Source organism: Pan troglodytes, chromosome X, assembly GCF_028858775.2.
Source record: "Pan troglodytes isolate AG18354 chromosome X, NHGRI_mPanTro3-v2.0_pri, whole genome shotgun sequence".
Lineage (NCBI taxonomy): Eukaryota > Metazoa > Chordata > Mammalia > Primates > Hominidae > Pan > Pan troglodytes.
In genome coordinates, this window is record NC_072421.2 from 54,786,449 (window position 1) to 54,800,640 (window position 14,192).

General features: G+C 43.4%; 1 protein-coding gene and 1 long non-coding RNA gene across 4 annotated transcripts in view; one reads left to right on the forward strand and one right to left on the reverse strand.

Annotated features, from left to right (window-relative positions):
• Nucleotides 1-4,978: 4,978 nt before the first annotated feature.
• The window catches only part of LOC129138627 (uncharacterized), a 47,991-nt gene continuing 38,777 nt past the window's right edge, over nucleotides 4,979-14,192 (forward strand). For all 3 annotated transcript variants that reach the window (XR_010154910.1, XR_008541950.1, XR_008541949.1), the window contains exon 1: nucleotides 4,979-5,168. This is a non-coding gene — a long non-coding RNA (uncharacterized LOC129138627). The remainder of the gene's footprint in view (nucleotides 5,169-14,192) is intronic.
• The window catches only part of ITIH6 (inter-alpha-trypsin inhibitor heavy chain family member 6), a 42,137-nt gene continuing 35,640 nt past the window's right edge, over nucleotides 7,696-14,192 (reverse strand). Inside the window, exons 9-13 of the mRNA XM_054676347.1 lie at nucleotides 12,844-12,936; nucleotides 11,757-11,792; nucleotides 11,478-11,591; nucleotides 8,829-9,206; nucleotides 7,696-7,932 (exon numbers count right to left, since the gene is read on the reverse strand). Coding sequence (XP_054532322.1) covers nucleotides 7,721-7,932; nucleotides 8,829-9,206; nucleotides 11,478-11,591; nucleotides 11,757-11,792; nucleotides 12,844-12,936 — 833 coding nt within the window. The 3' untranslated portion in view covers nucleotides 7,696-7,720. The remainder of the gene's footprint in view (nucleotides 7,933-8,828; nucleotides 9,207-11,477; nucleotides 11,592-11,756; nucleotides 11,793-12,843; nucleotides 12,937-14,192) is intronic.

Sequence of the window (14,192 nt, forward strand, 5' to 3'; positions counted from 1 at the left end):
TGGCCGGACTTTTCTTTATTGGGAGACTTTTTGTTTGATCCTATTAATAGTTACTGGTTTGTTCACGTTTGGATTTCTTCATGGTTCAATCTTGGTAGGTCGTATGTGTCTAGGAATTTGTCCATTTCTTCTAGATTTTCCAATTTATTGGCATATAGCTGCTCATAGTAGCCACTAATGATCCTTTGAATTTCTGCAGTATCATTTTGTAATGTCTCTTTTTTCTCCTCTTATTTTATTTATTTGGATCACCTCTCTTTTTTCTTAGTCTGGCTAAAGGTTTGTTAATTTTGTTGAAATTTTCAAAAAAAACTTTTTGTTTAATTGATCTTTTGTATTGTTTTCTTCATTTCAATTTCCTTTATTTCTTCTCTGATCTTCATTATTTCTTTTCTTTTGCTAATTTTGGGTTTGGTTTGCTCTTGCTTTTCTAGTTCCTTCAGATGCATCATTAGGTTGTTTAAGCTTTTCTTCATCGTTAATGTGGGCATTTATACTATAAAGTTCCCTCTGAGTACTGCTTTTGCTGTATCCCATCAGTTTTGGGATGTTGTGTTCCCATTGTCTTTTCTTTCAAGAAAATTTTTAATTTCCTTCTTAATTTCTTCATTGACCTATTGGTCATTCAGGAGCATATTGTTTAATTTCCATGTATTTCTATAGTTGCCAAAATTTCTCTTATTGATTTAGAAATGAATAGTTTTACTTCATTGTGGTCAAATAAGAACCTTGATGTTATTTCAGTTTTTTGAATGTTTTAAGACTTGTTTTGTGACCTAACATATGGTCTTTCCTTGAAAATGATCCAAGTGCTAAGGAAAATAATGTGTACTCTGCAGCCATTGGATGAAATATTCTGTAAATATGTATCAGGTCCACTTAGTCTATAGTGCAAATTAAGTCTGAGTTTGTTAATTTTCTGTCTGGAAGATCTGTCCAATATTAAAAGTGGGATGTTGAAGTCTCCACTTATTATTCTATTGGGGTCTATCTCTCTCTTTGCTTGTAATGATATTTACTTTATATATCTGGGTATTCCATTGTTGGGTGCGTATATATTTAAAATTGTCATATCCTCTTGCTTATTGACCCTTTTATCATTATATAGTCTCTTCTTATAGTTTTTGCCTTGTAATCTATTTTCTTCTGATACAAGTACAACTACTCCTACTCTTTTTTGGTTTCCATTGTCACGGAATATCTTTTTCCATCCCTTTATTTGCAGTCTATGTGTGTCTTAATAGGTGAAGCGTGTTTCTTGTAGGCACCAGATCAATGGATCTTGTTTTTTTTTTTAATCTATTCAGCCACTCTATGTCTTTTGATTGGAACATTTAGCCCATTTGCATTCAACGTTATTATTGATAAGTAAAGACTTACTCCTGGCATTTTGTTATTGGTTTTCCTATTTTTTTGTGGTCTGCTTTTCCTTCTTTTTTCCATTCTGTCTTTCTTTTAGCAAAGGTGATTTTCTTTGGTGATATGATTTAGTTTCTTATTTTCTTGTTTTTTGTGTATCTGTCATGCGTTTTTTGCTTTGAGGTTACCATGAAGCTTGTAAATACTATCTTATAACCCTGGGTTTTTTTTTGTGTGTGTGGTCTTCTCTTCTTTCTCCTTCCTGTCTTCCTTTTAGTGAAGATGATTTTCTATAATGATATGATTTTGCCAGGTGCAGTGGCTCATGCCTGTAATCCCAGCACTTTGGGAGGCCGAAGTGAGTGGATCATGAGGTCAGGAGATTGAGACCATCCTGGTTAACACAGTGAAACCCCATCTCTACTAAAAACACAAAAATTTAGCCAAGTGTGGTGGTGGGTGCCTATGGTCCCAGCTACTTGGGAGGCTGAGGCAGGGGAATGGCATCAACCCAGGAGGCAGAGCTTGCAGCTAGCTGAGATCGCACCACTGAACTCCAGCCTGGGAGACAGAGCGAGACTCAGTATCAAAAAAAAAAAAAAAGATATGATTTAGTCTCTTGCTTTTTTATTTTTTGTGTGTCTGTTGCATGTTTTTCAGTTTGAGTTTACCATGAGGCTTTCAAATACTTTCTTATAATCCATTATTTTAAGCTGATAACAACCCTGTTTGCACAAACAAACAGACATAAAGAAAATTATTAAAGACTTTATGCCTTAACTTCATCTCCTCATTTTCTAATTTTTTGTTGTTACTATTTAGGTCTTATCGTACTATGTCTTGGAAAGTTGTTGTAGTTAGTAGTTTTGATTGGCTCATCATTTAGTCTTTCTACTTAGGATAAGAGTAGTTTACACACCACAGTTACAGTGTTATATTCTGTGTTTTTCTGTGTATCTTCAGGTGATTATTTATTGCTCAGTCATATCCTTGTCTTTCTGATTGAAGTACTCCCTTTAGCACTTCTTATAGGATGAGTCTGTTATTGATGAAATCCTTCAGCTTTTGTTTGTCTGGGAAAGTCTTTATTTCTCCTACATGTTTGAAGGGCATTTTCATGAGATTTACTTTTCTAGGGTAAAAGTATTTTTCCTTTCGCATTTTAATATGCCATGCCACTCTCTCTTGGCCTTTATGATTTCCACTGAAAAGTCTGTTGTCAGACACATTGGAGAATCATCGTCTGTTATTTGTTTCACTGCTTTTAGGATGCTTTCTTTAACCTTGACCTTTGGGAGTTTGATTATTAAATACCTTGAGGTAGTCTTCTTTGGGTGAAATCTGCTTGGTGTTCTATAATCTTTTTGTACTTGAATATTGATATCTTTCTCTAAGTTTGGGAAGTTCTCTGTTATTATCCCTTTGAATAAACTTTCTACCCCTATCTCTTTCTCTACCTCCTCTTTAAGGCTAATAACTCTTAGATTTGCTCTATTGAAGCTATTTTCTAGATCCTGCAGGCATGCTTCATTGTTTTTTTATTCTTTTTTCTTTTGTCTCTGACTGTGAATTTTCAAATAGCTTGTCTTGAAGCTCATTAATTCTGTCTTCTGCTTGATCATTTCTGCTATTAAAAGACTCCAATGCATTCTTTAGTATATCAATCGCATTTTTCAACCCCAGAATTTGTTTCATTCTTTTAAATTATTTCAGTCTCTTCGAATTCTGAATTCCTTCTCTGCATTAGCTTGAATTTCTTTGAGTTTCCTTAACACAGCTATTTTGAATTATCTTTGATATCACATTTCTTTAATATGTGAAAGGTCACATATCTCTATTTCTCCAGGATTGGTCCCTGGTGCCTTATTTAGTTCATTTGGTGAGGTCATGCTTTTCTCGATGGTCTTGAGACTTGTGGATGTTCGCCTGTGTTTGGGCATTGAAGAGTTAGGTATTTAGTCTAGTCTTCACAGTCTGGGCCTGTTTGTACCCATCCTTCTTGGGAAGGCTTTCCAGATATTAGAAAAGACTTAGGTGTTGTGATCTAAGCTGTATCTGCATTAGGGGCAACCAAAGCCCAGTAATGCTGTGGTTCTTGCAGACTTGTAGAGGTATTGTCTTGATGGTCTTGGACAAGATCTGGAAGAATACTTTGGATTTCCAGGCAGAGACTCTTTTTTCTCTTCTCTCTCTTTCTCCCAAACAAGTCTTTCTGTTATGAGCCACCTGGAGTTCTGGGTGGAGTGAAACAAGCACCTCTGTGGCCACCACTATTAAACTGCACTGTGTCAGACTTGAAGTCAGCACAGCACTGGGCCTCACCCAAGTCTTGGCATAACCACTCTTTGGCTACCACCTATGTTTGCTCAAGGCCCTGGGGCTTTATAATCAGCAGGTGGCAAAGTCAGTCAGGCTTATGTCCTTCCCTTCAGGGCAGTGAGTTCCCTCAGGCCCCGAATAGGTCCAGAGATGCCACCCAGGTACCAGGTACTGGAGTCAAAAACCTTAGAAATCTACCTGATGTTCTATTGTACTGTGGCTGAGATGAAACTCAATCCACAAGACACAGTCCTTCCCAATCTTCCCTCACTTTTCTAAAGGCAGAGGAGCCTCACCCCATGCCCACTGCCACCACAGACTCACAGGGAGTACTGCCAGGCTACCACTGATGTTCCCTTAAGAATCAAGGGCTCTTCAATCAGCGTGTGTTAGATGTTGCCTGGCCTGGGACTCACCATTTAGGGCAGTGGGCTCCCCTCTGGCCTAAGGCAGGTCCAGAAATGCCATCCAAGATCCAATACCTGGAATTGGTAACCCTAAGAGCCCTCTTCATGCTCTACCCTGCAAGGTTGAGCTGGTACCTAAGGTGCAAGACAAAGTCCCCTTTACTTTTCCTTCCACTTTAGTGGAAGGAGTCTTGCCCCATAGCCATTACAGCTGGGAATGTGTTAAGTCTCATCTGAAGCCAGCAAGTCTGAGAGTCTCACCCAAGGCTCTTGACGTAGTACCTGGGTATCACTGTTAGTTATTCAGGGACCAAGGGCTCTTCAGTTAGCAGGCAAGGAATCCTGCCACAACTGGGTCCTTCCCTTCAATGCAGCAGGTTCGCTTCTGGCCCAGGGTGTGTCTAGAAATGTTGTCTGGGAACTGGGGCCTAGAAAGGTGCCTCACAACTCTGACCAGTACCCTGTCCCATTGTAGCTTAGGTGGTATCCAAGATGCAAGACAAAGTCCTCCCCACTCTTCCCTCTTCTCTCCTCAAGTGGAAGGAAGAAGTCTCTTTTGGAGCTGCCAGCTATGCAGCCTGGGGTTAGGGGAGGTGTTGTGCCAGTACCCCCTTTGCCACCCTGCCTAATGTCTCTGTCGGTTGAGTGCCCTCCCCTCCCCAGTCCACTGTTTCAGAGCCCAGTTTAGCACTAGGACTTGCTTAGGAGTTGCAGTCCTTGTGTCCTAGACTGCCTTTCATGTTTATTTGGGGCCCCAAAACACTTTGGCCCAAGGTGGTGTGGCTTGTGGGAACTCAAATTTCAACTGCTGGGATGGGCAATTCCCCTCTGGCTAGGGCTAATTTAAATGTTCCCTCTGTGTGCAGGCGTCAGCTGAGTTCGTTATTTTGCTTTCTGCTATGACAGGGCAGCACTGAGTTCAATGCCTCACTTCAATTGCTGTGCTTTCCCTCTCCCAAGTAGTCAGATTCTCTCTCCACACCCCTCAGCCACTGCTAGGGGATGGGGAGGTGGTGTCAGTGAGTCAAGACTGTTTTTCCTACCTCTTCAGTGCCTCTTTCAGTGATATGAAGTTAAAACCAGGTACTGTGAGTGCTCACCTGACTTTTTGTTCTTAAGAAGTTGCTTTTTTTGTGTAGATAGTTGTTTAATTGGTGTCCTTGAGGGGAAGGCAGGGGATGATAGGTGGAGCCTTCTATTCCGCCATCTTACACTGCCTCCCTCTGTGTTCTTCTGTCTGGGTGTCTCTGAGGCTCTGTGTTCCAGGGTCTGCATGTTCATAAATCTGCATATGCCTCTTTCCATATGCCCTGTGTTAGTGAGTCCCCGAGTCTGTGCATTTCTGGAACTTTACTTTCCATGTTTGTGTCTCTGTGTTTCTGTATTTATCCTCTTCTCCCTCTATTTTCCCCAGCTTTTGTCGATATCTCTGTATTATTGTTTCTTTATGTTACTGTGGTTGTGTTTTAAGTTGTTCTGTGATTCAGTCCCTCTCTTTTTCAGTTCCTGTGTCTTTTTCTCTGGGTTCCCATGACTGTTGACATTTCTGTGAGTCTGTTTGTCAGGGTGTCTTTCCGCATCTGTTTCTCTTTCTGTGTCACTCTGCCCCTGGTTTTGTTTTGGTCTGGCTCACCTCCTCTGTGTTCCTGCCTCTCTGTTTGCGTCTGGTGTCTGGTTCCATATCTTTTTATCTTTAAGCCACTATCTCTGTGTACCTGGGTCTGATTCCCTGTTCCCATGCCTTCTGTTGTGGCCTTGGTTGTCTGTCTGTGTGTAACTTTTTCTGGTGTTGCCAGATGCATGTTGGTTCGGTGTCTTTGCACCCTTGCTTCTCTGGATATACTTCTTTGTCACATGTTTATGCCCATTTGCTTATATTCTGTCTGTCTGATCTATGTGTTTAGGTTTCCTTGTTCCTGTTTCTATCTTACCAGACATGTCCCTGTGTTTCTGTCTCTGTGTCTAGCCTGTGTCCATATGACTGTGTTTGTGGGTTCACATCCCTATGTCTACTTGTTCTGGGTTCTCTGTCTCTGAATTCCCAATGTCCCTCTCACTGTGTCACCATGTCCCCATTTTACCTGGGTCTGCATCTTGCCTCTCCTTATGTCTCTGGCCTGAACCTTATCTCTTTTCTTGTAACTGTTCAAGTGTCTGAGTCTCCAGGTCTTTATCTGTGGATCTGTGAACATATGAGTCTGTGCTCCTGTCTCACTCTTAGTGTATTCCTTTGCCTATATCCCTATCTTTGTCACCAAGCCTCAGTCTGTGTAACATCTCTGTTTCTACATCTTTATATGTCTCTGGCCCTGTGTTTCTCTGTTCTTCTCCTATTCTCTGCCTCATGTCTGCAAATCAGCATGTCAGTGTATCTCTGAGTTTCTACCCCTCTGACCTTGGTGTCTTGGACTGTGGTCCTGGTCAGTGTCTCCCTGGTTACCTATGTCCCCATGTCTCTGTGTGTCTTAATACCTCTGCTCCTGTGTCTGAATCTCTATGTTTATCTATCTCTTAGTTTGTATATAGTTATGTATCAGTGTCTTTACATTACTCATTATGTGTCTGTACCTAAGTGACCTTTTTTACTCTTTGCCTCTTTGTGACATGGACAGTAACTGAAAACCACGAAGACACAGAGGTGCAGCCAGAGAGCATCTGTTCCTTTTTTTCTGAGTTTATGTCCCTGATTCTGCCACTCTGGCTCCCAGTCCCCATCTTTTTATGTCTCTATACCCCTATGTCCATGTTTGTTTTGTGATTCCTGTGTTTCCATAAATGTCTGTCCCTCTATCCATCCATATCTGTGCCCTTGTCACTGTTTTTCCGGTTGTGATCCTGTGTCTTTGGTTGTGAGTATGTATATATGTGTGTCTATTGCTATGTTATGGGATCCTTTTTTGTTAATTAATTAATTCATTCTTTTAACAAATATTTACTAAGCACCTATTATGTGAGAGGCACTGGGGATACATAGATGATTCAGAAAAGGTCCTTGCCCTCAAATATCTCACAGTCTAAGTCAGGGATCCAGACAAGTAAACAGATGATTACTACACAGTATAAATTCTGTGAGCGTGGAGGGTTGGGGGTGGGCTATAGGAACCCAGAGGACAGGACCAAACTCAATCTAGGGCAGGCATCAGGAAAGGCCTCCTAGAAGAGGTAACAACTAGGATTTGAAGGATGAATTATACTCACCTACAGGAACAAAGGAAGAGTGTTTCATGCAGAAGGAAAAGCACATGCAATGGTCCAGTGGTAGGAGTGAGCATGGTTTGTTAGGGAAACTCTGAGAGCCTTGAATATGCCATAGGAGTTAGGGAAAGCTGTGAGCAGAACTACTGATCATTTTTTCGTTTTACAAAAGTGGCTTGTAGGGCTGGTGAGGAGCATGGATTTGGAGAGGGTGAGACTGGAGACGTGAAGGACCATGAAGATGCAGGAGTCCCTGACTCTATGTCTCTGCATGCCTATGTGTTTGTATACCCTTGTATATGTGTTCCTTAGAACATGCGTGAGTCTGTGTGTCCCTGTGTGTGCTTCCATGTCCTTGGGTCTCTGTCCCTGGCTCACCCCATGCCCTGGTTTCTGGATCTCCCAAATTCAGGTCTCCTGGCTCTGGAATTCAGAAGCCATCACAGGACATAGGAGAGGTAGGGGTGGCCCAGAAGCAGCTCTACATGAGAGCGCTTCACCAGCCAGCAGGAAGCCCAGCGGGGCAGCAGCCTTGGTGAGTCCTTCAGCAGCCTCTTGCCTAGAATCACAGGCACATCTGGGCCATGGTGCCTTCGTAAGCATGGCCCCATAGGTCCTGTCACCAGTCGGATGTCTGTGTGCTGGAACTGCCCTGAGGGAGAGAGATGCAGTGCTAGTCAGGGAGGTGGCCTGAGTCCCTGCTCAGAGATCTGCAAGGAGGCCCAGCAGGAAATCCAGAGGGATTTAAAGGAGGAAGAAGGAGGGGCAGCAAAAGACCAGAGGGAAGAGGCTGGGCATTGTGTTAACTGTACAGGAGCCAGATGGGGCTGGAGTGTAATATGGAAGTAGGGAGCCAAAGTACATGAGATGGCAGAGAAAGGGGGACAGCCAGATTTGGAGAAGACAGGGAAGATTAGAAAGAAGGAGACAAGAGGAGGGAGGAGGCCCAGAGGAGGTAAAAATATCTGTTCAACCCACTGTCACTCTTTGATGTGAGCCTCTGCCTCAGGTTCTGCCAGTGTCTCCTGACCTACAGCCTGGCTTCCTACAACCTCCCTTCATAGCAGTCTCCAGAGGGATCTTTGTAACACCCAGATATGACTGTGTCTCTCCTCTGCTTATAACCCTTCATGGCTCCTCATTGCTTTCAGGATAAAGCCCAATTCCTCATCCTGGCATTCAACTCTGACCACTCAACTCTATTTCCTCCAACTTCCATTCCTTTCCTCCACACTCTTGTTTAGCCTTTCAGACTCAGCGTGGGTGTGTCTACCTCCTCCAGGAAGTCTTTCTTGAGCTCTGAGGCTGGGCAAGTTCCCCCACTCTGGTTTTCTCTAGCTCCCTGGGCAGCTTTCTGTCCAGCAATGATCCCCTCCTATGTTCACTATCCATATCTGGGTCTGTCCTCTCCCAAGATGAGGAGCTCCCCAAGGGAAGAGTCTGTTGCTGATTCCTCTTCCTTGTTGGGGATATACATGCCTTTCACCCTGGCAGGGTCTTTTTGGTGGCTGGTGCTCCCTGGCCCCTCTCAGCCTCAGCTGCACTTACCTATCAGGCCACGGGCTGAGGGGCTGAGGCCTGAGCCATTGGCCACGTAGAACCCCAGGTGGGGTAGTTGCAGGGTACTGGGATGTCTGTAGCGGTGTCGGAGGACTAGGAACTCAAGGTAGGGCCCAAGGCGGAGGGTAAGGCGGGCTGCAGCAGCCACATAGAGCTCCAGCTGGGGCCTCTTCAGCAGGGCAGGTCGGTCCCAGGACAGGCGCAAGGTACCCTCGCCTCGCAAAGATATAGAACTGCGGCTGATGGTGATAGTATAGGCCCGGGGTTTGTCTGTAGTGACTGTGATGATCTGGAAGTAGGTGCGAGTCTGGTCCTTGTGGCCCGGCCTTGGTGGTGCGCCAAGCAGCTTCCCACTCACATGCAGCCCTGGAGGGAGGGGAGTGTGGGCCTGGAGCGGGGGCTTTTGCATGGTCATTTACGTGGTCACCCACAGCATGGGCAGATGAAGTAGTGCAGATTTGTTGCTAGAGGGCCGACTCCTGAGAGAACTACTTCTACCATGGTCCACCTGGCTGCTCCTTCCTGAGCAGTGTGTGGAGTGGGGGCATGTAGTATGTGTGCACATGCTTACCCCAGTGTGGTTGTTTGCATATATATGTGTGTTTGCCTCTGAGTGTGTAATATGTGTGTTTGGTTATGTTCATATGAGTAAGTCTGGGCATATCAGTACATCTGCATGTTTGGAGAAGGTGGTATGTTAGAGTGCGTATTTTTGCTTGTATATTTATGTATGCGCCTCTGGATATGTTGGTGTTATATGTCTTGGTGCAATAGTGTATGTTGTGTGTACCTGGTTATGTGTTGGTCTGTACTGATGTGTATATGGAGTGTCAGTGTGTGCATCTGGATTAGTGTCATTGTTTGGCTTGGCAGGTATTTCCATGCATCAGTGTATTTCATATAACTAGTGTAGCAGAGTATGTTTGCTGCCTGTATGTGTTGAATACCTGGAAATTGGGATTAACCTTGGGGTATTCAGTACTTGTATGCCCAAGTGTGTTGATGTCCATGCCATTGTGTATATCTGGGCATGTGTTGTATGTCACTATGTGTCTAGGTGCATATTTGCATATTTGTGGGTGAAAGGAGTGTCAAAATATGTACACCATGGTGTGTATGAGGAGTCTTCAAAAAGTTCATGGAAAATGCATTTTATGAAAAACTATGCATGGATTTCAAAATTTTTTGCACCAAAATAAACTCATACTAATTTGTTACAACACGGATGAACCAGATCTAGTTTGAAGCATTAAGAAGGACAAGACATCAGTTTGAAAACAGCCCCTATCAGAGCAGCATGAACTCTGCTAAAATTGAAGGAAGAACAATTTATGGTGAAGCTTGGGTGCAAGAATGGTAAAATTATTGGCATTTTATGAAAAGTTTATAAGGACAATGTCCTAAAGAAAGCAGAAGTTTACAAATGGATAACTCGTTTTAAGAAGGGATGAGACAATGTTGAAGATGAAGAAGGCTGCAGTGGCAGACCATCTACATCAATTTTCGAGGAAAAATTCATCTTGTTCATGCTCTAATTGAAGAGAACTGGCAATTAACAACAGAAACAATAGCCAACACCACAGACATCTCAATTGGTTCAGCTTACACAATTCTGATGGAAAAATTAAAGTTGAGTAAACTTTCAACTTGACAGGTGCCAAAACCATTGCACCCAGATCACCTGCAGACAAGAGCAGAGCTTTCAATGAAAACTTTAAACAAGTGGGATCAAGATCCTAAAGCATTCCCTCAAAGAAGTATAACAGAAAATGAAACATGGCTTTATCAGTATGATCCTGAAGACAAAAGCACAATCAAAGCAATGGCTACCAAGAGGTAGAAGTGGTTCATTCAAAGCAAAAGCAGACTTGTCAAGAGCAAAGGTCATAGCAACTGGTTTTGGGAGATGCTCAAGGCATTTTACTAGTTGACGTTCTGGAGGGCCAAAGCATGATAATATCTGCTTATTATGAGAATGTTTTGAGAAAGTTAGCCAAAACTTTAGTAGAAAAATGCCTGGGAAAGCCTCACCAGAGAATTCTCCACCATGACAATGCTTCTGCTCATTTCTCTCATCAAACAAGGGCAATTTTTCAAGAGTTTTGATGAGAAATCATTAGGCATTGACCTTACAGTCCTGATTTGGCTCCTTCTGACTTATTTTTGTTTCCTAATCTTAAAAAATCTTTAAATGGCACCCAGTTTTCTTCATTTTTAAATAATGTATAAAATACTGCATTAACATGGTTAAATTCCCAGGACCCTCAGTTCTTTAGGGATGGACTAAATGGCTGCTATCGTTGCTTATCTTGTACTTGATGGAGCTTATGTTGAGAAACAATGTTTATGTTTTTAATTTTTTATCATTTAATTCCATTTTACCACAAACTTTTTGAAGTTCCATCATATTTGTGTGAGTTTACTCTATGCCCTTTTGTGCGTGTATCTGTGAGTATCTTGGTGTTTGAGTGTATTCATGTGTGTTTTTTTGTGTGTCTTGGTGTGTTCTTGTGTGTTACCGTGTGTTAGTGAGGTGCATTGCTATGTGTCTGGGGTATTAACCCACAAATGTCTAGGGGTATTGACATGGATATATCCAGCTTTGGTGTATGGTGATGGAGTTCTTGGGGCTCTTACCTGCCTTTGGGTCCTCTATGAGCTGCAGCAAGTCCCCAGGGTGCCCATTCAGTGTGAAGCAGATCTTCTTTTCTGAGTGTGGGATTTGGATCACAAAGTGGGGGTCCCCATCCACTGCAAGGCAGAAGATACAACTCTAAAGTTAAAGGAATAAATGGAAGGGAGAGGGAAAGAGAGAGGAGGGAAAGGGAAGAGGTTATGTCTATTTCCCCAGCCCCAGTCCCAGTGCACAAGCTGCCCTGTACTCAAACAGGGGAGCCATGGGGGTGACTGGCTTACCTGAGGAGGAGAAGGTGAAGATGCTAGGCAATGTGCCTGCAAAGGAGAGAGAGACTGTGTTGGGAAGGGACTAATGTATCACATTCCTAGGAATTCTGGGGCATACTCCCAGATAAGGGCCAAATTCCTGTGTTCAGCATTTAAGGCTTTTCTGAAATCTAGTCCCTGCCTAGCTCTCCAGTCTTTGTGCTCTAGCCCAACCAAACTATTGTTATGAGTGTCCTACCTTCTCTTCCTAGTGACCCTTTACTCCTGTTTTTCCTGCCACCTGGAATGTTTTCCTTTCCCTTAACTACCAAGGATGAATTTCTAGTTATCCTTCAAGGCCAGCCCAAATGCTCTTTTCTCTTGCTCTCTGCCTGTGGTAGGTAGAATTCTAAGATGGCCCACAGGATCTCTTGGTGTACACACTCTGTAAAATCTCCAGAGCTGTGAATATGATGAAATATCCTCCCAGAAATAGGTTATTTCATGTGACCCTATTGAACTTATGAAGGGTATATTATCCAGGTGGGGCCTAACCTAATCACGTAAGCCCTTAATATTTGTATCTAGAGGTCAGAGACAGAGGAGTCAGAGAAATTTAAAGTGTGAGAAGGGTTTGGCATTAGGGGAATGCTCCATAGCTGCCTTTGAAGATGGAGGGGGACCACATGGCAAGGAATGCAGGAGATTTCTAGGTACTGAGAGTGGCCCCAGGTAACCTCTTGCAGCTGAGAGCGATCCTCCAGCCAACAGCCAGCAAGAAAATGGGAACCTCAGTCCCAGCAACACAAATAACTAAATTCTGCTAACAACGTGAATGAGTGTGGAAGAAGATGAGAGCTCAGTGTGACAGACACCTTGATTTCAATCTTGTGAGACCCTGAGCAGAGAATCTAACTAAGCTATTTCTAGACTACTGACTTACAGAACTGTGAGATTATTAATTGGTGTTGTTTTAAGCTACTAAATTTGCGATAAATGTTACACAACAATAGAAAACTAATACATTACCTCCCTCTGGTCTCCCACAATGTCAATAAGAATTCTAATGGAATGGAAATGAAGGCCCAGGGGATCTTTGTCAGGGGAGCTCCTTGCTCACCTTTTACTAACCCCACAGAACTTCCTTGAGATTCCATGCTGCCTCCAGCTCCTCCCAGGATCTCCTCAGAATTGCCATCCCAGTTTGGACTTCCTGCCAAGCACAAAAGAAATAAGAAAACCCTTCAAATTCCAGGGGCAAAGTCTCAAAATCCTTCTGACAAGGAGAGCCCTCACTGGCTCTGCAGGTTGACCTGCCCATCTCCAGGACTGGGACCTTATGCTCTCCACATCCTCTTAATCTCTCAAGCTCAGATATGTTCAAAGTTCTTCCTTATAGCATTTATACATTCATTTGTCCATTCATTCATTCATTCATTCAGGCATTGCTTAGGTATTAGGTATATGGTGGTGAAAAATAAAGACATAGTTTCTGACCTGGTGAAGCTCATAGTTTAGTAGGGGGTGACAGACATGAATGAAATCATAATTTATCACAAATGGTGATAAATGCTATTGGAAAAAAATAATGAGGTGACTGTGGGAGTTAAACAGAGACCTGAAGTAGCCTGCTTGGGGGAGGGTGGGTAAGGAGATCTGAGCTGAGATCTAAGGCATGAGCTGGAGTTTGAAGGGCAATGGAAGGGATAAGGGCAGCAGGAAGGGGTAGGACAAAGCTGGTCAGATGATTATGAAGCAGAGACAGTAGCTTGAAAAAAGTCCCTGAGTGGAGATGGGGTAGGGTGTTCATTGGAGGGGCAAAATAGAGACCAGTGGGGCTGGAGTTCAGAGAATGGGTGGGAGAGAGTGAGGTCGTAGAGGAATGGGGGTAGGGAGCAGATCATGCAGAGCCTGCTGGCCATGAAGAGGACTTTTAACTTCATTCTAAGTACGATGGGAAACCCTTGAGGGATTTTAAGTAGGGAAGGGGCAGGAAGTGATTTGTGTCTTTAAAGGATCCCTTTGGCTGCTGGGAGAGACTGGCCTGTAACAGGACAGGAGAGGAAGCAGGGAAACCAGTGAGGAGCCTGGAACAGTTTTCTAGGTGAGACACAATGGTGGTCTGCTGTAGCACAGTGACACTTGGGGTGGTGGGAAGTGGATGGATTTGGTAAACATATTAGAGGTAGCATTGTCAATAACTGAGGATGGATAGGATATTGGAGGGGTGTCTGAGGAGAGAGGCATGTAGAGGATGTCATACCCAAATTTGCATCCCTGTGACTTAGGCACTCTCAGTGGGTTCTAATCCTGCCCTATAAGGTCACCTAGGAAATGTCACTCCTTCTCTTAGGAAGGCAGGATACTGGAGTGGTGAATCACGTTCATTCTGTGACCAGATTGTATGAGTTCAACTCTCTGACTAGCTGTGTGACATTGAGAAACTTATTTTACCTCTCTGTGCTTCAT